At 56.0% G+C, this 23,131-nt stretch overlaps 6 protein-coding genes across 6 annotated transcripts; 4 read left to right on the top strand and 2 right to left on the bottom strand.

Moving 5' to 3' along the window:
• Positions 1-9: 9 nt before the first annotated feature.
• On the bottom strand, positions 10-2,286 carry VTJ04DRAFT_1274 (uncharacterized protein; the record flags this gene model as incomplete). Its single annotated transcript, XM_069358944.1, has 4 exons — positions 10-1,664; positions 1,721-2,037; positions 2,098-2,128; positions 2,208-2,286. 4 exons carry the CDS (start codon positions 2,284-2,286, stop codon positions 10-12), a joined length of 2,082 nt encoding a protein of 693 aa, XP_069223883.1.
• Positions 2,287-3,401: 1,115 nt separating this feature from the next.
• Positions 3,402-3,798, top strand: VTJ04DRAFT_1273 (uncharacterized protein; the record flags this gene model as incomplete). The annotated part of the gene is made up of 3 exons (XM_069358943.1): positions 3,402-3,456; positions 3,531-3,632; positions 3,680-3,798. The coding sequence occupies 3 exons, from the start codon at positions 3,402-3,404 to the stop codon at positions 3,796-3,798; spliced, it is 276 nt and encodes a 91-aa protein (XP_069223882.1).
• A 58-nt stretch (positions 3,799-3,856) lies between these two features.
• On the bottom strand, positions 3,857-5,527 carry VTJ04DRAFT_1272 (uncharacterized protein; the record flags this gene model as incomplete). Its single annotated transcript, XM_069358942.1, has 2 exons — positions 3,857-4,959; positions 5,017-5,527. 2 exons carry the CDS (start codon positions 5,525-5,527, stop codon positions 3,857-3,859), a joined length of 1,614 nt encoding a protein of 537 aa, XP_069223881.1.
• A 1,184-nt stretch (positions 5,528-6,711) lies between these two features.
• On the top strand, positions 6,712-12,511 carry VTJ04DRAFT_1271 (uncharacterized protein; the record flags this gene model as incomplete). The annotated part of the gene is made up of 2 exons (XM_069358941.1): positions 6,712-6,879; positions 6,938-12,511. The coding sequence occupies 2 exons, from the start codon at positions 6,712-6,714 to the stop codon at positions 12,509-12,511; spliced, it is 5,742 nt and encodes a 1,913-aa protein (XP_069223880.1).
• Positions 12,512-14,989: 2,478 nt separating this feature from the next.
• VTJ04DRAFT_1270 (uncharacterized protein) lies at positions 14,990-19,929 on the top strand (the record flags this gene model as incomplete). Its single annotated transcript, XM_069358940.1, has 6 exons — positions 14,990-14,992; positions 15,537-15,701; positions 17,206-17,284; positions 17,609-17,646; positions 18,795-18,822; positions 19,841-19,929. 6 exons carry the CDS (start codon positions 14,990-14,992, stop codon positions 19,927-19,929), a joined length of 402 nt encoding a protein of 133 aa, XP_069223879.1.
• A 237-nt stretch (positions 19,930-20,166) lies between these two features.
• VTJ04DRAFT_1269 (uncharacterized protein) lies at positions 20,167-21,899 on the top strand (the record flags this gene model as incomplete). Its single annotated transcript, XM_069358938.1, has 4 exons — positions 20,167-20,297; positions 20,348-20,455; positions 20,799-20,939; positions 20,993-21,899. The coding sequence occupies 4 exons, from the start codon at positions 20,167-20,169 to the stop codon at positions 21,897-21,899; spliced, it is 1,287 nt and encodes a 428-aa protein (XP_069223878.1).
• Between the last annotated feature and the right edge of the window lie 1,232 nt (positions 21,900-23,131).

The raw sequence follows: 23,131 nt of genomic DNA, 5'->3' as shown, positions 1-23,131 counted from the left end.
AAACACGACTTAAGGACCCTCAACAACCTCATCAAGCGGCTCAACCCTGACCAATATCTCCTCCAACACCCCTTCCAAGAAACTATTCACCTCCCCACCCATGCCCACCGGCTCAGCCTTGTCCAACTGGTCAATCTCCTTACAGATATGCGCCATCTTGTACACGAGCTTCCTAATCCTTTCGTGTGCTGCCTCGGCGCGCTGTTGTCGCGGGGTCACCGGCGGCGGCGGCTGGCCCGCCGTCGGCCCAAACGCTTGTTGGAGACGGGCCTGGCGCCGCTTAAGCGCTTCTTCGAGCGCAGGGAAGATGACGTCGTTGAGGGCATCGAGTTCGCCGTTGGGGTTTTGTGGAGCCGGGGAGGGGAAGGACGTCGGGGCGAACGAAGAGGAGGACGGGACACGGTGGTCAGACGAAGGGTATTGGGGCCTGGGAAGTTCTTTAGAGACGAACTGCTGGAGATGCTGAGGTGGGTAGGGTGGTCGAGGAGACTGGGCCCCAAGAGGAGATGGGGAGTACGGTGGAGGGTTGGGTTTGTATAGCGGTTGAGCTTGGGAAGGTGGCCTCGAGGTCGTGGGTTGTTGTGTTTGCGGACCGCCACGGAAAGGAGGAATCTGGGGTATCTTCATGCCCATGCGCGATGAGGCCGTTGAGGGCATTGACGGGCTCGGCTGGATAGTCGGGCCGAGATTCATTGCGCCAATGCCTTTTTGCAACTGGTCTTGAAGGACGCGATCATAATCGTCGGACGTTTGCGGGGGAAGAGGTGGCACAGGCTTAGATGCGAATGACGACCGGGGTGTGTCAAGGCTGAATGGAGGCTTCTGGGGAGAATTGGGGAGAGGGACCTTGCTCGGCGATGATGGGGTTGAGGAAGGAGGCGGTACAGGTTTTCTCTGCGGTGACCCCTGTCTCGAGGCTGGCCCTGCCTTGACTGTGTCCGCCTCAGTGCCTTCGGAGGCCAGCTTTGTTGGGCTCGCCGGCTCACGCCGCCTATCGTCGTAGGCATCTGCCGGGTCAAACGATCTCGATGACCTAGCGTTGGTTGCCGAATCTCCCATGGGATTCAGCATACTAGGCCTGTGGACGACGTTCCCGCGGTCGCTGACAAGTCGGACGGTGCCAAAGTCCCACATGTCCTCGTTGACAGGATCCCGGTTCTCTTCTTCGCCGCCATCGTCATCGTCCGAGTACCTCTCCTCATCATCTTGCTTGTGGGTAACCGCCCAGCGGGCGTAGCGCTCGATCAACTCCGTCAAGCAGCTCGTCTTCTTGGCCCTTCGGACAAACGGGTGTTTGAGCATCTCCCGAGCAGACGGCCGCTCTTTGGGGTCGCGCTGCAGACAGAGCTCGACAAAGTCCTTGAAAGCCTTGCTAAAGTTCCCCTCTAACCTCGGGGGTGGGTTCTTGGGGATGAGGAAGAGCACTTTCATGGGATGGATGTCGGCATAGGGGGGCTCGCCGTTGGCCAGCTCCAGGGCCGTGATACCCAGGGACCAGATATCCGCCTTGTGATCATAGCCGCTCTGCTTAATTACCTCGGGTGCCATCCAGAAGGGAGTGCCGACGAAGGTGTTCTTTTTGGTCATGGTGGCTGAGAGCTGGCCTGATACGCCAAAGTCGGCGAGTTTGACCTGACCATTGGCCGCCAGGAGGATGTTGGCAGCTGGGAGAGGGTTAGCATGTTGTAACCATAGATACAGGAAGTGCACTCTGACGTACCCTTGATGTCACGGTGCAACTTCTTGTCAGAGTGAAGATAGTCCAGGCCAAGCAGCAGCTCGCGGAGAATAATTGCAATGTACTCTTCACCAATGAGGCCAGGCTTCATGAGATCTGCACAGCTCCCACCGGAGCAGAACTCCATGACTATCCATAACTCGGAGCCCTTGGCATATGAGCCATAGTATTTGGTGACATACGGAGACTGGAGCTCGGACAAGATGGCAATTTCTTGAATGATGTCCTCGACTTCATCCTCGGCGCTCTCGATATCAATGATCTTTATGGCGACTGCTTGGCCGGTACGCTTATCAACACTGGGGTGACTGTTAGCAAGCGGCCATGAGAAAAGGATCAGGGGAAAAGGAGGACCATACCCCTTGTAGACCTTGCCAAAGCTTCCCCCTCCTGCGGTCAAGACTTGAGTCAGCTCCAGCTTCTAGGTCGGGAAAACCAGGACACCCCAGCGCAGGAGCAGGTACCCCACCAATGCAGTATTCCTTGGTGTAGATGGTTTCCGGGTCAATTGACCCTTCGTTGTCGTGGTCCCGGTGATCCTCAGCCATGCTTCTGGTAGGCAACGCTGCTCGTGGAGGGACTGGTGTTGGGTGAAGTGATCGATTTGGTATGGTGGATAGCGTGCGCCGTGGACAGTGCTCTGCGCCCAGGGATGGGTCTGGTTGTTGGATATTCGAGATTGACGAAGTGGAATGTTCGAAGGGGCTTCGATGTTGTCTCTCAAACGGGTGGGCGGATTCGGGGCCGCAGGCGAAGGGCGTGTCCGGGTTGATGCAGGACGAAGAGCCACTGAAGTCGATGTGAGGGGGAAAGCCGGGAGGAATTGGGACTCGGTAAACTCCTGGAAATGAGATTATTCTTAGTACAACAGCCCGGTGTATGCGGTTTTGTGTTCTGCCTGACTGTGTCGTCGAAGCATGGCGAATGCTGCTGTGGACGGGGTTGAGGTGTGGTTTACCTTGAGCCGCCTGAAGCAATGTTGCCGTTCTGCCCCAGCAACAGCTGTCCCAAACGGAAGTTGGCGATATTGTATGTACCTGTAAGGTACCGTCACACTGTGCTGGCATGCACCCCGCGTGTAAGTGAGGCAGAAGCAAGGTGACAACAGTCAGACCAAAACTCAACAGAAGAACAACATTGGATTCAAAGATCAACTTCACATGAAAGGGAACTCGGACCCTGTTCCTTCGCTAGCCTTTGCGTCACCATCCAACGTCGCAGTTGTTTGTTCGCAGTTACTGGATCTGGACACAAGACAAGCGCCATGTGGGGTTGAACCGAGCAACGGATTGTTTACGGTCGACGGGCTGGGGTGGGATTGCTTGGACAGCTGGATGCCCCTCCTTCCAGCAAAGTGAAAGCGTCAGGTTCTCCGATGACAAGACCCAAGGAAACCCCAAGGAAACCTGGCCACTGTCACAGTGACCTGCATTATCCCAAGCGAATGCACATTGGGACTTTCTCAACCACAGCCGAGGGAGAGAGAATGGCACCGGCTGGGGCTGAACTATCTGCCTGGTTTATTGCTTCCCCGCCTCATGCAAGGGCAGCACACAGCGACGCTGGGGCGCAACCGGGCCGAGCATCCAAGGATCTCCATCATGCATCGGCTCAGCTCCAAGCGCCTCTGTCGCATTCAGCCTCGTCCAACCACCATCACACGATGTTTGAACCCACGAAGCTCTCTCCAAGGCACCAGTTCCTTGCATGCCTAAGGTGTACGTACATAATACATTACAATCCTTGAGACTCTTATGCCTTGACTCTCTGCTGGTTCCGCCGCAGGCCACAGTCCAGAGCATTCACCATGATACGTGGAAGGAAAAGAAAAACAAATTTGTGATCAAGTTGAAAGTGCAAAGCAAGACTAGCCGCCCACTTACCCATCAAATGGGTATCTATCTGTTGTGCCGTGGCCACTCATGCCGCCCCCCATTCTAGTCCGTTGTTTGCAGCAACAAAGCAACGCCCGCCGTTTCCCAGCCCCAACCTGGTCCCAATCCCAATCCAGACGCCGTGACGAGACTCTTGCCATCTCTTCATCACTCTACGTAGTGTAGAAAAGCTACCTTATCCATCCCCATGCTCCAGGTGCCTCATCCACTTACACATGCCCATTCACTCCGGCTCCACCCACTCCACCATGACGACAGCATTGGCGAGGCCCGCTTCCTGGATTGTTTCGTCCAAATGCTCAATAAGATCGACACCCTGAGGCATGGTCTTGAGCTCGAACTCGACGCCCTCCTTGCCTGGCAACGGCTCGGCCTTGAGCCACTCATAAATGCGGGAGACGCGGTCATCAAGACGGAAACGGCGGATGATGCGGCCCGGGGGATTGCGGATTTGGATGCGCGTTGTGCCGGCCGGGTCCTTGGGTTCCACGTGCGGCCGGTCCGAAGGTATCCTGGCGAACGCCGACTGCGCTGGTGCTGGCGCGGGGGCGGCTGCAGGTTCGGGCTCAGGCGCGGGAGCCGGTGTGGACGAGATGGTTGGTGTTGAAGTTTCCGTGCTGTCCTTTTCCTTGCCCTTGTCCGTGAAGGAGCGCGTGAGTTCGTCGGGATCGCGGATGTTGGACGCCGTCGCACCGCCGTTGGCATCGAGGCTGTTTTGAAGAGCAAGCTCGAGCATCTCCTCTTCCGTCATACGGTCAACGTCAATGGTCCGTATGGGCCGCTTTGTTTTCACGACCGGATTCTTATGGTTGGCGGACAGGCTGTAGCGGTCAAGGAACTCGGCCAGCTGCGCATGGAACTCGAGAGCATTCGGGAATGGGGTACCACTGATGACTTTCACCTGTTCGCCGGTGCGCGGGTCGATTATGGAGACATGCGGGTAGTTGTTCGGGTTCAAGTGGCCTTCGTTGGGGAAGTAGAAGTTGATATAACGATCAGCGGCCATGTCGTCCTTGTCGTATTGGAGGAAGATGAAGTTCTCCTTGACAAGAGACTTGACGGCCTCGTCCTTCCAAATGTCGCGGTTCAACGCTTGGCAGTTGAAGTCGGACATATCTTGCAGGTTGACCAGAATCCACTTCTTCTGCTCCTTGCCCTCTTCGCGTGCCTCGTCCCAGTCTAGTCGGGCGATTAAATCGTACGGAGGCCGAAACAACTCAGCCAAGCGGGAGCTTCGGCTGGTTTGTGCGCCTGCGACAGGACCAGGACGAGAGGCCGGATCTGTATCCCAGACCGACTGGGCAAACGGGTTGTTGGGTGGCCGGGCTGCGGGAAGCGCCTGTTAATCTAAGTCCAGGGTTGTGAGCAGGACAGAAGCCTCACCTCTCGTCTGTCGCCTCCGAAATTGCTCCAAAATGGCGGAATGGTCATCATCGCCGTAGGTTGGGGCAACAAGAGTCTCTGTGGTTCGGGCCAGGGGAGCGCGGACTTCGTCTGCCGGTTGACTCCCGTACAACTCTTCTTGTAGCCTCTTCGCAATGGCGGCGTCTTCCTCCTCTTGGGCCTGGCGAGCAATAGCGGCGGCCTTTTCGGCGCCATCGTCAAAGTCGTTCTCGGTCATGTCGACGTCATCGTCAGAATCGATGTGGATGACGCCATGGGCATCCTCGCGGCCGATGCGCGAACGGTTCTGTTGGGTAGAGGGTCTTGCGGACGTCGTCGTGGTCGTGGAGGGGCCGGCGTTGTTGAGAGATCGCTGGAGATCTTCGTCGGTAAACCACAGCTGGATGGCCTGGTTGACATCGAAGCCGGAAAGCTCCAAGATTTGTTCGGCGGCGTGGCGGGTGGCGCCAGTGATGGCAATGAAGGACTCGATGTCCTGCTCGCTTGCCATCTTGATAGGCAAGTCAAGAGGTGTTCGGGCGGTGGTCGAGAGTTGGAAGGAGATTATCTCAGGATGAGGGTGTCCACGTCGTCGCAGAATGGGGTATCGAGCGATGAGACCCAGAGCCTTGCGGACTTGGGTGTGTCGCAGGTTGAAGAAGGTGTTGGAGGTGCGGGATGTTTGAGGAGGGGCAAGATGGATATTGATTCTCCGAATGATCTGAACTTGGGCTCGAGCCCCGCGATGACCAGGGTGGATCTCCTAACTAACGCAGCAGGAGCGGCCTGGTCCCTCAGCATGGAACCTGATCTGGAACCTTGAGTTGTGATGGTTTCCAGGCAGCAAAGATCTGCGTGAACAAAGAGGTGGTAATGCCACCCGTTCTAAGAGGGAACTTTAGCCTCACCCTCCAGACTTGATTCGAACCAAAGCTAAAGTGACACTTGCCTTGCTTGGACGAGTATTTGGAGGTGACCTTCTGGAGGCTCAGGTGTAGCATCAAATCGAACACAGCCGACCCCCATGTCACCGAAGGTTAGGCGCCAACCTGTGACGCAAGATTTCCCAGGTTCCGTCTTGCCTTTAGGCACGCACTTTTACCAGGGTTAGGGTTCAACTCGCCCCCGGGCAGGTTTCCAGGTCTTTCGCCAACGCTCCCGTCATGACCATGAAAGAGGCTGCCATTTGCTGACGAAAGTCAACCGTTGGAAATGTGAGGTAGATGCTGAAGCTGTGGCCATCACAGAATATCATGGAATACATTTTTGTGTCATTCGGCGTGGTACTTGTGCGTGAGAACAAGCTGCCTGGATGTGGTCTTGCTATTTGATGCCGGATCTTCGCTGCTGGACCCCAGCCCAGCCCGGACCTTCCAGGCTGATGGATCCTTGAGAAACGCAACTCTCCAAACACTCCAAACAGCAGCATCCAGTGTCAACTTCCAATAGACAGTGCTATATGGAGGAAACACTTTGTTAAAACTTCGACTCTGTTGTTATTGAGACACCAATGACCAGGTAAACAAAATTGAAGTTTATCCCCAGTTTCGAGTGGCCGCTCGACTCAACGCTGCCACCAACCCCTCACCCCACCGGGCACACCTCATTCTCAGGTCACCGACACCCAGCTATCACAACCTCGCTGCTGGCAGACCAGAACCCCAATACCCGATCCTTCTCAGCTCAACATCAGCTATGGCCACCCAACCCGACCCAAACAGGGAGTTGGCACTCATAGAAAAGGTCGAGTGGCGAATCCTGCAAGCCTCTTCGGACGAGGAAAAGCTTCAGACCTGTCTCAAGACCTATCTGGCCCCGTTACTGCTCAAGGCAGGATCTGAGAATGTTGCGGTCAGGAACAAGGTAGACTTCTCAAAAATAGGACCTCTTAGAGCCACACAGATGCTAACGCCCCGCCTAGGTCATAGCCGTGTGTCAGACCATCAACAAACTCATCAAAGCCCCTGGCATTGTTCTCCCAGTTTCTGCACTGTTAGAGCAATACAAGAACAATACTAATGCCACCCACCCTCTGATCAAGCACTTTGACTTGCTCTACATCCATCACAGCGTGGGTAAGCTGAGCCCAGAGGAACAACGAGCATTGCTGCCGACTGCCCTCCGCGGCATTAGCAAGGACCCATCCACCTCCGTCAGCCGCCTCTTCAACGTTATCCTCCGTCTGCTCCCTGCGCTCAAGATCCCAACGCGAGGTAGCAAGGAAGACGAAAGCTTCCGCACTTCCTTGGCCCTGGATGACCCAGCAGATGCCAAGTTCTTCGCCGGTTGGCTCGGCAAGGTCCTGCTTTTGCGGACATCTGGATCTGGCGCAACCAACTCTCCCGGCTTGACAACTGCGGACGTCAGCTTTCTTACTCTTGACAAGCCAGAGACTTGGGACCCCGCAGCTGGCGGCTTGAATGCCACCGAAACGCGCATCAAGGTCGCCAACCTATTGGCAAGCGGTGCCTTTACGGACGAGGAGAGATTCCTTCCTGCCATTCACGCTGCCGCAAGTTCCGACTACCGCATCTCTGGCATCGGTGACGACCTCTTGAAGCGTGCCACCGTCTCGCTTGAAGACGCCACCTTGATACGCACCTTGTACGATGCCCATGCCACACTTCCGCCTCCTTACCGGATTCGCATCCTTGGGATTCTCAGCAAGTCGGAGCTTGCCACCACATTCACGGATGACATCCTCGCTGTTTTCCACAAAAACGCCACCCCTGGGTCGGCGGAGGCCGGTGAAGGTCAGCAACAACCCTCCGGCACCAAGTCCTCCAGTGGCCTGGAGCTTACCAAGTTGCACCGAGCCCTCTTCGAGTTCGTCAACTGGGTCGCTCGCATAGGTCCCTCGAAAACCGACTACAACAAGATCGGGCCACCTCTGATCCAACTTCTCCGTGATTTCGTTGCCGGGCAGGGCTGGCCCAAGCCCCATAATCAGACTCTTGATGAGGCCATGCTCCGTTGTCGTGCATACGAAACCATTGGAATCCTCGCCAAGGGAGCCTCTTTGTCTGACATTGACCGGTTGTCACTTGCCGGCTGGCTGTTCCGTTCGCTATCTGAGGACCCAACCCCGGACGTTGTTGTCAACATTGATGGTGCCTTGTCGAGCTTGACGGCTCTCTTCCGCCCACCCCATTCGTTTGCCGTTAATACCCAACTGCAGTCCATCCTCTTGACATACATGACACTTCGTGATGGTGAAGGAGATGTGGTTCGCAGTACGAGGCATGCAGTCGCCAAGTGGGCCAACCAATGTCTTCCGTTTTCGGATGTCTACGCGCGCTGGATTGATGTTCTTGCCGTGGCTGGTCGCCCCGATGAGCGCAGTGATGTTGTCGAGGAAGGCCAGAAGGGCCTCGATCCTTGGACATATTACGCCAACGACGACACATCTCGGGCATCTTTACCGGATTGGCAAGAATTAGTGCGCAGGTTCTTTAGGGAAGCTATCGCCCCAGTCAATGCTCCTTCAGCTGGGCCAGACGGGTCAGGTGGCATGGATGTCGATGATAGAGGATTCTTCGCGAACTTCCCGGGGCCCTCGCTCCTGGCCTTCCCCGTCGCGGTCAACTTCTGTTGGCGCATGCTTCTCCTGGCTGCGCTCAAAGACTTCAAGCTGGAACCTGCGTGGGAACGTCAACTTGGCCTTCTCGTTGAGTCGGATCTGGCGACCCGGCGATCCGTCAGGGAGTACCTCGCGTCACTGGCGTCCGAGCACGATGGTCTTTCAAACCTCTTGCGTGCCGCCTTCAAAGGCTTGACCAAGGAAGACCCTAAGGTCGCGGAGCCTTGTGCCCGAGTGTTTGTCGAGCTCGCGGCATTGTCACCATGCGTGCTCCTGGAACCGCTGGCCTCTCGATCTGGGGAGCTCCTGCCCTTGGTTACCTCAAACAACAAGGAACTCCGGGTTTTGGGATCACGAGCCTTCGGCATCCTTGCCGCTCACCCTGCAAACTCGGAAGAGTCTTTCAAGAAGTCGGAAGAGGGCTTGGTGAACATAACGAAGCTGCTGATTCCGGCTGTTGGATCAGAATTGAACGCTGTTGAAGGAGCGTTCCTGGCCCTAGCCCGCCTCATTTCGAGGCGGAGGTACTATGGCCTTTGGACGTCATCGCAAGATGATCTTTCCCAGGTATTCCCTCTCTTATCATCCCTGTCATCCAAGCCGGTCTCAACCCAGGAGGCATTGTTCGATGCATATGCCCAGTTGTGGACGGCCGGCATCCAGACGCTTCAGCCAGACGAGGGCAAGGATATTCGAGACATTCTACGCAAACATTTTATTGAGCCACTTGTCACACAAGCCAAAAAGGGTAATGAGAAGGGTATCGGTGCCCTGGGGAGACTGGCCATCGCGGTACCGGTGATAGACACCGACGGAGAGAGCTTTTCGGATGATGACCTGCTCGGCTTGATTCTCCAGGAGTTGTACTCGTTGTTCGAGATTCGACAAGTTGAGGTCCACTTCGCTGTGGGCGAGGCTATCGCCGCGGCCGTTGCATGTTGGGATGCCGACGTTGTGAAGCTTACCTTGGATGTGGAAGCGGAAGGTGACGACTACCGCACTCCGCAACGCACTGCTCGCCTGCGTTCAGTCCTGGACAAGATCCTCACCGACTGCAAGACCACCAAGCCGTCCCTACTCAAGGCGTCTGGGATCTGGCTCTTCTGCCTCATCCAACATTGCTCCCATCTCGACCAAGTTCAGTCGCGATTGCGCGAGTGTCAGGCAGCCTTTATGCGGCTGCTCAGCGCCCGCGATGAACTTGTCCAGGAGACTGCCTCGCGTGGTCTGTCATTGGTCTACGAGAAGGGGGATGCAGATCTCAAGGGCGATCTTGTTCGGGATTTGGTTGCTGCGTTTACCGGCTCAGGACCCCAGCTCAAGGTCGATCAAGACACTGAGTTGTTTGATGCTGGCGCACTGCCGACAGGCGATGGCAAGTCCATCACCTCCTACAAGGACATCGTGAGCCTGGCGAATGAAGTCGGTGATCCCAGCCTCGTGTACAAGTTCATGTCCCTGGCAACCCACGCCGCAACATGGTCGACGCGTTCGGCTTTCGGGAGGTTCGGCCTCAGCAACATTCTGTCAGAGTCCGAAATCGACCCGAAGCTTTACCCCAAGCTCTACCGCTACCGCTTCGACCCAAGCCCGACCGTCCAGCGCTCCATGAATGACATCTGGAAAGCTCTCGTGAAGGATCCCAATGCTGTCCTCGAGACGCACTTTGACAGCATCATGGATGACTTGCTGAAGAGCATTCTCGGCCGGGAGTGGCGTGTGCGCGAGGCTAGCTGTGCAGCCATCGCCGACCTCATCGCCGGACGGCCATTTCCAAAGTACGAGCGATACTACAAGGATATCTGGGCCGCTGCTCTCAAGGTTCTGGACGATGTCAAGGCGACGGTGCGGAACGCCGCGCTTCACTTGTGCATCTCGCTGTCAAACACGCTCGTCCGGCAGCTCGAGGAGTTCGGGTTCACAGCTACTGCGCAGGCTATGATGCGGGAAGCCATCCCCTTCCTTCTGTCCGAAAAGGGCATCGACAATTCTGCTGAAGAGGTCAAGCTCTTTGCCATCATCACGGTTGTCAAGATCGCCAAATCTGGCGGCGATGCCCTCAAGCCCTACATCCCAACACTCGTGCCACACCTGCTCGGTCTACTCAGCACCATTGAGCCTGAAGCCATCAACTACCATTACCAACGCGCTGGTGAAGACCGCCGCGAAAAGATTGACAAACTCCGCAGCTCCATGGTCTCGCGCAGCCCGCTATCCGAGGCCATTGACGCCTGCCTCCGCAGCCTCGACGAACCTACCATGGCAGCACTCGTCCCCGTGCTCAGCGACACTGTCAAGTCTGCCCTCGGCATGCCAACCAAACTCGGCTGTGCCCGCGTCCTATCTACCCTCGCAACCCGGCACACCTTGAGCTTCGCCCCTCACGCAGCCGGATTCCTCGTGCTCATGGAAAAGCAAATCCTCGACCGAAACGACGAGGTCTCACAGAATTACGCCGCGGCAGCTGCATATCTTCTCCGCGCGGTTCAGGCTCCACAAGCCCGGCTGCGCTACGCAAACCGCCTCGTCGAGCTGTACCTCTCCCCCGGCGACGCAAGCGACACGCGACGAGCCAAAGCGGTTGACGCCCTCCTCGCTCTGGCCAAGGTTTCTCCCGAGCACCTCTCGTCATTGGAAACGGCACTCTTCCCGCTCGCGTTTGTGGCGCGCCACGACCAGGACGAGTACGTCTCCAAGGCGGCGGAACAAGCGTGGGAGACGCGCGGTGGAAGTCTCAGCCTCGCGGCGGCGAAGTATCTCAAGGAGATTGTGGACCTGGCGACCAAGTGCTTGGATAGCCCGCAGTGGGCGCTCAGGCATGCGGGAGCGAAGGCCGTGGGGGTCGCGGCGGACGCGGTGGTGAAGGCGAAGGAGCTGAATGGACGGGTGAATGCCGAGAGTTTGAAGACGCTCTGGCCGGTGTACGAGAAGGCGTTGGCGCTGAAAACGTTTGACGGGAAGGAAGAGTTGCTGAAGCCGCTGGAGGGATGGGCGGCGGCTGTCTCCTCTGCGTCTAGCAGCGACGCGTCAGGAGAAGCTGGCGCTGGAGGACTTGGGATTGACCTCTGGAGCGGTCCCTCGGCGCCGCTCCTCAAGAAGATCGTCCTCCGCGAAGCCAAGCGTAACAATGACACTTACCGGCCGCACGCCTTCGCGTGTCTGTGGAAAGTTGTTGCCGCCCGCGAGGAATGGGACATGTTGGAGGAGATTGGTGAGGTCGCCGGGCCGTGGCTCAACAACTTCCTTACTGAGGCTGGAGATGACGCGGACAAAATGGACGTTGATCAGCCGGCCGGGCGGAAGAAGGGGGGTAACACAGGCAACGAGCTGGACCTGAGGACCAGGACGGCTTGGGCTGCTATTGAAGCCATTGTCAAGGGCTATAATCGCAGGCGGATGCGGCAGAGTCCGTTGGCTGTCCTCAAGGAGGTGGTGCTCGCATTGGAATCTGGGGCGGCGGGTAAGGAGATCAAGACTCTCAGCGACAGTCTGGTGAAGTCACCTTGCATCGCCAGGCCTGAGCTGGAAGTCGTTAGGAGGGTGTTTTGGTACGAGTGCGTGAAAGATGTGATGGAGGACGCGGTTAGCGGACCCGAGGGGCAAGGGGAACAAGTCGGGTCGCAGGAGAAACAGACGGTCCTGGATTGGTTCGTTCACACGCTTGACCTTGGGGTGGACGGCAGCGCTGGTGGGAGTAACGGCATGATTTCTGGCACAGAGCCTCAACGGCTGTCTCGTGTCATGGCAGTCAAGCCATTGATACAGCTCGCCAACTCCGGCCGTGGACTTGGGAAGACGGAAGAGGCCTCGGGATGGAACAAGACGGTGAGAAGCGTGGTGGAGAGGGCGCTCGAGACAGAACGGTCTTTGGACGTGTTGAAGGTGTGGAGGAGTTGCTTAGAGCAGCTGGGTTGATTAGAATTCAGGGTTGTGGATGAGCTTTTGGCCAGGTACGCTCGGGGATAGATCAACCCGGCCTAATATCAGATATTGTTATCGGTGTTGTAAAGATTCATGATCAAACATGTGAGAGTCTTGGGCTGGTAACACGCATATTGTTCTACCAGTCAGGAGAACCCGTCCAAGCTTCATATCCTCGGATTAACCCAGCCTCATTGCTTTAGACATGCAAACTTCAGCTCCATGTGTCATGTTTTTCGTCTCCCACACTTGGATGAACTGGAGTTTGACGAGTGTCGGCGAAGCACGGGTCAAGATGCTAATGCCAGACTCTCTCCAATATACAAATACGAACTTGGTGGTCGGCTGAGGATTAAAGGCTGCGCTTCACGCCAGTTACGCTCCCCTCTGTACAGTAGTTAACAGGAGGTGATCAGCTTAGGTACTGTCGCTTTCGGGCCAGCCTCCAAGGGGCTTGGATCACGAGAAAGCACAAGCAAGGGCAACGGCGTTGCCAACACCACCGGGCTTGACTTCAGCCACAATGTTCCTGGTTGACGCGGCAAGTCCATATCCTTGGGGGGGTCCGCCCGCATCCGACCACGTCATTTTGGAAGAGCGATCAAGTCCAGAAGGCAAGCAAAAGGGGAGAGGGGCGGCATCGGGGGCCAGGGTATTCCCGAGATGCAGCACCGAGGTGGTGGCACCACGACATCGCAAACATCGATCTGAAGCAGGCTGATTCGCCGATTTAGCCCATGCAAGTGATCGAAAGAGGTGCAGCGTCGGCCGTTTGACTCGTACCTAGCATGGCTAGGTCATCAATTGCAAGAAAACACCAGCGCTGCAACCCCTCCCCCTCATCATCTTGTCATCGCTAACCGGACATGACGAGAGGCGCTCGACCGAGCACCGCGCCAACAGTACTGTCCTAGTGTGCTCCCTTCCCATCTTCGAGACCAATTACACGCCTAGAATGGGATTGGAAACCTTCCAGCTGGATCACAGATAGGTAGAAGGCTGGCCACCCGGTTGACCGAGCATCATCGCTTCTGGCAAGGCGTCGTCGGATAAAACGCGAGAAAAAAACACTTCGTCGGCTTCCACGCGAACCCCAGGTGATACCGGGGCCAAGCCGGCATCCCTGCCGATCAAAACCCTAAGAGGGTGGAGATCCGTTTTTTTTCGAGAGGGTTGTTGCAACGCCGTCATCGATCACCAGCGTCCAGATATGGCTTTTGGTGGGGTCACACATCACCAGCTCAGCATTTGTGAGGATGCGAATGGAAGCGCAAACCTGGAGGATACGTTTTTTCAATTGCGAGCCAGTCCGAGACATGATATGCTCACAGCCGGGCGAATGTGTCTGACCCCTAGATATGCTAAGTTGGCCGTTTGCACTTCTCAAGGGTGTAGAGAAAGTTTTTGTTCAACCCTGAGACGCCATGTCGTCCGCAGCCGCGAAGCCCTGCCGACGCCGAGGACAAGCATCGCCGTTTGTCGGCGTGTGCATCTCCACCATCCAAGGCTCCTAGGGATCGCCGTTCTCCGATGGGAGCGGCCGCAACTGCCGCCAACCGCTACGGTTGTCTGTGAGGCAAAACATGGAAGCACCTTGTTTCGGGTCGATGGCCTAGGCAGTGCACACACTGGCCGGCGGCCGTCCGTATCGCCTCGGCCTTGCCACTCGTTTGTTGTCTTGTGCATGCATGGATGCGCGCGAGGAGTGAAACAGACAGAAACGAAACACCCGGGGGGGCTACAGGCATTGTATATGTATGCTGATGGCATGCACGAGTGCTCGCTGTGTACTCCGTAGGTCGACATGTGCTTGGCCCGTGGAGTTTGGTTTACTGTGTATGAATGGATGCTTTGCTTCCATAACACCCGAGCTGTTGTGGACACTGCCTGCCCCTCACCCCCTCCGACCGCGGGGAGGTATGACCACACCAAGTCAACATCCGTACGTTGGGGACCTTCGATGGCGAATCCAGAACCATCATGGCCGATCAGGTAGACCCCCGCTTGCAATCTCCCCAAGCACACCTTGTCAGAATGTCCTCAGTCTGATGTTGAATGGCATGTCACCACATTTGATGTCAACCTGGCATTTCCCACCCCCTCCCCTCAACCCCTCCTCATCGCATCTCATCGCATGCCCCTCTGCCCCTCTCTCAGAGGCTAAGGCTAGCTCGTAATGTGTGATGCGCGTCATCATGATTTGCGGAAACGAGGATGCTGCTTTTATCCCTCCGAACAATCAAGCCGAAAAAAAACGCACTGTCTTGTATTCCGCATGGGCGTTTCGAGCCGGCCGTCTCGGCACGGAGTTGCCGGAGATCGCGGCTGCCAGCATCAATAGCTGGCTTTGGGAACCTAAGCTCGACTTCGGACGGAGCGGGGCAGGGCAGGGCAGGGCAGGGCAGGGCAACGGAAAGAGGGATGCTGGTTTCTCACCGGCAGACCGAGGGGATGGCAGGCCACGCCAGGCAGATGGTGAGCCTCCTTCGCCCTTTCTTCCATGTGAGGCTTGTCAACGGGCTTGGGGCTTCAAGGTTGTTCCCCACATCTCACCATCGGAGCAGCCCAGAGCTCCACAGCACTGTCCGTCCACCAATCCACTCGCCCGCGCACTCTCTCTCCCGGCTCCTGGCTGGCTGGCTGCTTCCGTCCGGGACAGGGTTCGCCTTCCGGGTTTTTCACCTGGCACCCCCCGGCCCTGTCGCCGTAGCTCAGGTTTCTTTGCCTCCTGCGCTCCTGCGCTTTTGCGCTCCCCGTGGCTAGGTTCACTTGTGTGCATCCCAGTGCAGAGTCTCCTCTCCCCATCTCCACCGAACGCCTCATCCCCAAGAGCAAAAAAACTCCGTGTTCTGCTTTTGCTCATTTTTTGCCTTTTCTACCCCTCCACCACCCCGCGCTTTTCCGTTGCTCTTGTCTGTTCTGTTTTTCCCCCATTGTCTGCGATTTCACCACCAGCATCCTTTTGCGTTGCTTTTTTCCGTCCTTGTATCGCACTTGGCGTTGGTGTTGTTTCCCGCAGTCTTCCAAAGACAGCAGTCTAAAATTCTTGACGACCCCCCGTCGCCACTCGCACACCGAGGTCGTTCGATTCGTCTTTTTGTCTCTGATTCCCTCCGGCTTTCCGCGCCTTTCGATTCCGCGGTTCTCCAGAGGAGATCCTTCTTCGGTGTTATTTTTGTCTAGAGTAAGTGGGATTCCTATCAAGAATACCCCCTGACCTCGGCTTGAGGTCCGTTTGTGCATGCGTGAAGGTGAAGATGTGCGGATGGCCCCCTTGCACAATCCAACCCCCAACGGAATTGTCTTTCGACGACGGACCGTGCCGAACCGGACCGCGCCTCGAGGAAAAACGGAGATGGAGAGGAGAAGCATTGAGGTGGTGCATGGTGTTTTGGAATCATGGAGAGTTGCGGCGAGTGTATGGATCGATGGTCCCGGGACTTGCACCCGATGAACCCCGCGAACCCCTCTACGAACCCCGGCCCGCCGCTGCGCTGCCTTCTCGACGTCACCCATCGACGACAGCCCAATCTTGCCTGATGCTCGGTATCGGGCCCGCTCGTGAATCGAGACATATATTTCGACGGATACCCTCTGTTCGTGCATAGCGGCTTCCGGGCTTGGTGCCCCGCACCTATATTTCACCAAACCTGAGTCTTCGACCCTCGCAGGCCCGTGATGTTGGTTGGGGACGAAATTCGGCAATGCGACTGGGATTGGCATGGGGAATGCGGACGTTTGTACCCTGTCCTTCAAGACGGCCGCCGGCCACTCTGGGGACTCCCTGACGGATGAGAAAAGGAAAGCACCGCGATGGACGGACTACGACCGCAGTCCACCCGGCACAATATCCCTGAGACTCGAGATGAAAGGCGGCCGCTGTTTGTGCTATTCCTCCTCAATATGAGCGCCTTGGCGGGCACATCCTGGCCCGTACGGTCACAACGACGTCCCCATTCCTCGACACACCCTCCTTTCTGACTCGGCCATGCGAGAGGCTGACTCGACGGCTTGTCCACAATGCACTCATTTCATGGAGGACGGACGCGCAAGGCCTTCTCTCCCAGGGTGTCAACTTCAGTGCCCTTACGGTGCCGGCCTTGGCTTTATCTGATCTCGGCAAGTCGACGTCGGCCAGTTGGTGTAGCTCGCTTGGGACGGGACCCTAAGGTGGCCCCTGGGTTCGGATGGCGGATGACTTTGGGTTTTCGACACACAGCCAGCTACCGAGGCATGAGCTCATGGCAGGTTATGCAACATCTGTTCGGCTGCGTTTTATGACGCTCAGCCACCGAATGAAGAGTGCCCATCAACAACAGCATTTTTCAGTCTCGAGCAAGTTCAGAAACGGCTGGCGTCACGGGAGGGCTGTGGATAGATCATCTCGGAGTTGGAGCAGTTCTACACTGGCCAAAGAGTCTCCTCGCACTCCAGCTGTCGGTATTTCGCCACATTGTCGACCTTGCCTCGATGCTATCAAAGAGTGGGATCGATCTCTCAGGTTGCCGGTGCATATTCGACGCCCCTTGGGTCATCGGCGGACCATCTGATCATTGGTCATCAGCATCATTTCCAGCATGTGCCGATTCTGGACACGGACATTGTCTTCGGGGCCATCCGACTCATCTTACGTGACTAGACATGTGTTAGGTTTTGGTTCGAGTTGCTGACTTTGAGTGGAACGTCAGGCGCGAGAAGCGATTCAACTAGTTCTCTTCGTGTCCAGATCCTTTTCGTTTCGGCCAAGGACCTGGGTTCACGTTCACGGTATGTGTTGCCCTTCTCTTCCCTCCCCCACGCTTTCGAGTTTTCCTCTTCATCCTTCGGCCATGGTCAGCGGCGGCGCCTCAGCATGAACACTACAAGTGGCAGCGCCCAGATTTCGCGGACACTTTATTCTCAAAAGGAATTGCGGGATCCAGATGCTTGATATCGCCAAGGATTTGGCCTGGCCGCATCCGATCCATTTCTGCTCCGCATTCCAGAGCCTCCCAACAACACATTCCAGAGCCTCACCCACGTGCCAAAGCCCCACCACATTTCAAGACCTCGTGAGACTGCAACCCAGAGACTGACCTGTTTGAGTTGCAGACTTCAGAATACCAACCACTGTTCAGAGGAAGCTCCAAGTAAGCATCAATTTCGTTGCCTCATCGTCCCCCCGTCATCGTCCCCCTTTACCAGGCTCCAGCAAACTGCTGGACCACCATCTCTGCCATCTTTCTGTCCTCCTGGGCTCGGTGGCTGTCTCCAAGTGAATGCCATGCCACTTTCGTCAAAAGGCACCCGGGGTGGGAGAGTTCTCACCTTGACATCACCTCGGACCGTCGCTGGTCACCGCATGCATTTCACGCCATCCCGTTGCCAGTTACTGCTAGACTACTTGGTTTCCTAGTTGGGATACTGGTTGTCTTCAGGACTGTTTAAGCTTAAAGAATAATCCGCAACTCGGCCACTCTTATTTGCCCCTTGCCCCGCTCTGTTTTGACCAAAGGTCTCGGCGGCTTCTTTTAGGTTATAGACCCGCAATATTAGGGATTGTTTTACGCAGTCCTTATAACCATGAGAGTCAATACTATTGAGAAGCGCTTCTTCCTAGTATCTAGGATTTGATATACCTCCACATGCATCGGTAGTTGATGTGGAAGTCTCCAATCATACTAGCCATGGTCAGGACCGCTTTTCAAGCTGGTGTGGGTTGGAACCTGCATTGCTTTATAACCTGCCACCCAACCATGATCAATATGACTCTGGGCAACGCCCGGTCCCAGAGAATGGGTTGGCGTCCCCCCTATGCCCTTGACCAGGCGAGAAGCATCTACTTGTGATCAGATTTCCGGTCCGCTTGGTCCTCAGCATGACATCAACACCTCAGGGCTCTGCAAATCGGCCTGGAAGTCTGGGCTCATTCTATATGCCTGCTGGACATAGCGAGGGTCGCCCTCTGTCTTAGTGAGAAGTCAGGCCAGTTGGTCAACGCTGGCCCTGGCCGGTGTTCTGCCATCACGCTGCTCATCAGTCTGGATGACTGCTCGCCCTGTTGAACATGTCCCCTGCGTGCTGGACATGTTTTCCATGATCCTGCCTACCGCCCGCGTTCACGTGTTGCTATCAGCACTCGGACCGACCCTGTGGCTTGGTGGTGAAGAGTCGAGTTGATTCTTCGCACCCCATGGCACCTGGTTGGCGGCGGTGTTTGTGTGGTGTGGCTCACCCTGGAGCCGGTGCATCCTGACATCATCACGATGGATCTGTCTGTCCCTGACGATGTCTCAAGGTCATCCCTCACCTGGTGGTGTCACTCAGTGAGTCCTACATCACTGTCTTGGAATGGGCCAGAGATAGGACATGACATCATGACTGGCGAGTGTCATCCTGATGAAGAGTTGAGCTGCCATTCACATGGCATGTCGTCTCGTTCATGATGGTCCCTCTAGGAGTCCTAGATCCCACCTAACCCACCCAGCACCCCACCAGGTACGGCCGGTACGTCCGTGCGAGGAGGTGAGATGGTACAGATCATCATACTCACGCATGCCCCATGCTGGCGAAGAGTTGAGGCCGCTCTTATGTGCCGAGCTCCGGTCCTTTCTACTCCCATCGTCGAGGATATTCTTCTGCACTTTATTAGGGAGTTGAGGCTACTCCTCATGTGTCCCTCACCTTAGTGTCGAGTTGGGATGGGCCTCTCAAGCGTCAGGTCTTAATCCGCGTTCCTGTCCTTATGAAAAGTACCTGGTCATTATGGGGACCTAATATGCTAAGGGGAGTCAGGATGGCTTTTCAAGTGTTAAGCCACAGTTATGCCCTTGGTATCTTCGTAGTGTGGTAGCTCTAGGAGTCCTAGATGCTGGCAATTACCCTCCGAGACCGGCGAAGGCCCCCGAGAGAGGAGATGGGATGGGACACGTCATGATGGCCCACGTGGTGGTTCGTCTGATCTCTAGATCCCTCTGCTCTTATTGTTGCTCTCCAGAGTGCTATTGTTCTTTATTGAGCTCAAGTTGATGCTCCCTGCTTGGGCCTTGACCAGCGAGAGCAATGCGCACGTGATGGTGGTCCGAAGTTATTCCCCAAGGCGCACGGTCCAAGTGGTCCAAGTCTACCCAAGTATAACTGGCCCAAGACTTTTCTACTTTCCCTCTCCCACTCTTCCTCCTTTACACACTTCTTCCTTTCCCACACTTTCCCTCCACCCACTTCCTTCATTTCAGTTCGGCGTCTAGATTTCGTCTGCTGCCAGTACTTCTTTCTACCTGCCTTGAAGTTCTCACCACCAACTTCACTTTCTCTACCTCCTGCTTCTCTAATCTCCACTAACAGCAGTCAAGTTTCGCCCTTCTGCTCCTGTTAGTCGGTCACTTCAAGTCTTGCTTCTTGATTTCACGCAGTCCACCGATCTCTTGAGGTAAGTCTTGGTGTTTTCTATTCCTATCCCATCTATCCATCTCTTCTTTACTGCCCCAGCGACTCTGGGTTTCTTAATTTCTCCCCCACTGTTTACTTTCCCATCGTTTACTTTTCCATCGTTTACTTTCCCATCGTTTACTTCCCACATCGGATTTTTCTCCCCCAGCTCTTGTCGCGGATCAATCACTTTCTAGCCCTCTGGCCGGCTAGTGACCTGAAGTTGACAATTTCCAGTCAAGATGGCCGACTTCCCCAACGCTGGCCCCCCGGGTGCCCCTGCCAACGGTGCCAACATGAATGGTGGCGCTGAGAGCACCTTTAACACGGCTCCTCCCATGGGCCCCAACAACGAGGCCGCCAAGACCCTCTGGTAAGTTCCCTTCTAGTCCTCCTAGTTGTTCTAGCTAACACTTTTGACAGGATGGGCGAGATGGAGGGCTGGATGGACGAAAATTTTATCAAAAATGTTTTCCAGACCGTGCTCGCTGAGTCGGTTCAGGTCAAGGTTATCCGCGACCGTAACTCGGGGTAAGTCCAAAAACTCTCTTGTGTCCCCTCTCTGTTCTCATGAGGTTAAGGGCGTCGCGCGCCCCGTGACTCCATTTTTCTTTTTCATTATTTTGATTTTTATATCTTTTTTTTATCTGGGTGATACCTCTTGTCGCGGAAAGACTTGGACCTTAGATGCCTACATGGGATTGAAGATTGCACTATCCTTCAATCCCATAGTTCAGCGGTCTAATTTTGGGGTTCAAGTCTATCAGCCTGAGGTGATGTCCAGCAGTCTTGGCATGAGATATGAGGCTACTTTGATTTCTTGGCGTTCATCCTAGATATTTCCGGAGCTTGGTGGCTGACATCCGCATTCCAGCAACGCCGGATACTGCTTCGTTGAGTTCCAGACCCCCGAGGCCGCGCAGAAGGCGCTCACTCTCAACGGTACCCCCGTTCCCAACTCGAACCGCGTGTTCAAGCTGAACTGGGCTTCCGGTGGTGGCCTGGTGGACCGCCGGTGAGTTACTCTTCCTCCATCATCTCCGAGGCTTCTGACTGACAAGTTGGCAGTGATGACCGCGGCCCCGAGTATTCAATTTTCGTCGGCGATCTCGGCCCGGAGGTCAATGAGTTTGTCCTCGTGTCCCTCTTCCAAAGCCGCTTCCCCTCGTGCAAGTCGGCGAAGATCATGACGGACGCGATGACCGGCCAGTCGCGCGGCTACGGCTTCGTCCGTTTCTCGGATGAGCAAGACCAGCAGCGTGCCTTGGTTGAGATGCAGGGTGTTTATTGCGGCAATCGCCCCATGCGTATCTCGACGGCGACTCCGAAGACCCGTTCTCACCAGTATGGCCATGGCCATGGTCACGCCGCTCCGAACCCCATGATGCCGCCGGTTCCTGGCCATCCCGGTGGTCCCATGTGGGGTGCCCCGCCGGCCTACTACGGCCAGGCTGCCCCGTACACTCCAATCCAGCCGATGAATCAGTTTACCGACCCCAACAACACGACTGTTTTCGTCGGCGGCCTCTCCGGATACGTCACGGAGGATGAACTTCGTTCGTTTTTCCAAGGATTCGGAGAAATTACCTACGTCAAAATCCCTCCTGGCAAGGGTTGCGGCTTCGTGCAGTTTGTCCACCGCCATGCTGCTGAGATGGCGATCAACCAGATGCAGGGTTACCCGATCGGCAACTCACGTGTGCGCCTCTCCTGGGGCCGCTCCCAGAACAACTCTGGCGTGGGCACGCCGTACCGCCCTGCTCCTCCGCCCCCCCACTATCTCGGTGTCCCACCACATGGTGGCCCGACTGGCCCCTACGGTGGCCCTCCTTTCGGTGGTGCGCCCGGTGGGGCGCCCGGTCCGTTCGGAGGCAATCCCCCGCCGGGTCCCGGCCCCTTTGGGGGCAACAACCCGCAGGGCCCTCCCCCTGGTGGCCCCATGCCCGTTAGTTTTTGCCCCCCACCTCGGCCATGACCCTTGATGCTGACCTCATTCCCAGTAAACTCTCATTCCGCGTCCTGACTTGGCTTTCTGCGTCGTTTGTGCACGGCGTTCCGGAGGTGTATTGGTCTCGGGCAAAAAAGCATCAAGGGGTGTCCCTTTTGGGAGCCATTCGGGGTTTGACGATTCCTTCGGCATTGCACGGCGTTTTGAGGTTCCGCAATATCTGTTGTCGCCTTTCTGCGCGCAATGCTCTCTCTCTCATCGTTGTCACGCGTCACGAAGTTCACTGAGATGGAACGGAACGGGAACGGGGACACGTTGGGGGAATGGGATTGTTATCTTCTTCTGGGCAGGTTATGAGCTGGGTTTTTAGTTTTCTGAGTTCGCGCTTCTCTTCGAGTATCCGCGCGATGGAACAGCAGAAGATTGAGTTTACTTTCTATGACGTTTTCTCCTCTTAGGCGTTCGTTCGGTTGTGCTTGTGCTTGTGCTTGTACTTGTGCCGCGTGTTTTCACCATCGCAGGTTTGTCTACTCGTACAGCGCTGCCGCCTCTTGCCGTGTTTCTGGGCTGAATGATGCTTGACTTGCTGGTTATGACCTTGCTTCTGTGTCTGGCTGGCTACCGAGAACTGACTACGAGCAGAGTTTTGAGCAGGTCAGCCACCTGTTTACAAGGTAAGAAGATGGTGTTGCTCATGAGCAGTTTGCCCTCTCCAGGTCTACTTGTTGGGTGTGTGAGATAGCGACGTCAATGATCGTGTGGCAGATAGGTCACGGTAGAAGACGCAACGCGCTTTGGAGAGTCGGGGATTCGGTTGGGCGAGGAGAATGAAAGCTCTGGCACTGATAAATCTAAGAGGTGACGACGGGGGACATGGCACAACCGTCATGGATTGGCAGCAAGGGCGAGAGATACAGCCCGAGAGCTCGAGTCCTCTCAGGTTGGTATTTTGGATGTATTAGTTTAGTGGGAAGAACATGCTTCAAGCAGTTCACCAGGCATTGGTTGTCACTTGGGAGGCAGGGAAGGTATTTTCATGCAGGCATTGTTCTCTGTGCTGCCACAGCATGAGCAAGACGGGACGAAAGAGCTGTGTAGCGCTGTGCTCTCTTGATGACGTTAGGAAGGGGTTTGGATGTACGGGGCAATATGGGTGACCGAAGGCAGAGAGGTTGGGGATCTCTTGCCTTGAGGAAAGTGTTGGCCGTGGGGTTGGCAACCAAGGACCTTCGAGGTTGGGTCTCAAGGCTGGATTGGAA

Source organism: Mycothermus thermophilus (assembly GCF_041956435.1).
Source record: "Mycothermus thermophilus strain CBS 625.91 unplaced genomic scaffold VTJ04scaffold_1, whole genome shotgun sequence".
Taxonomy (NCBI): domain Eukaryota; kingdom Fungi; phylum Ascomycota; class Sordariomycetes; order Sordariales; family Chaetomiaceae; genus Mycothermus; species Mycothermus thermophilus.
This window is presented reverse-complemented; position numbering and strand designations above follow the sequence as displayed.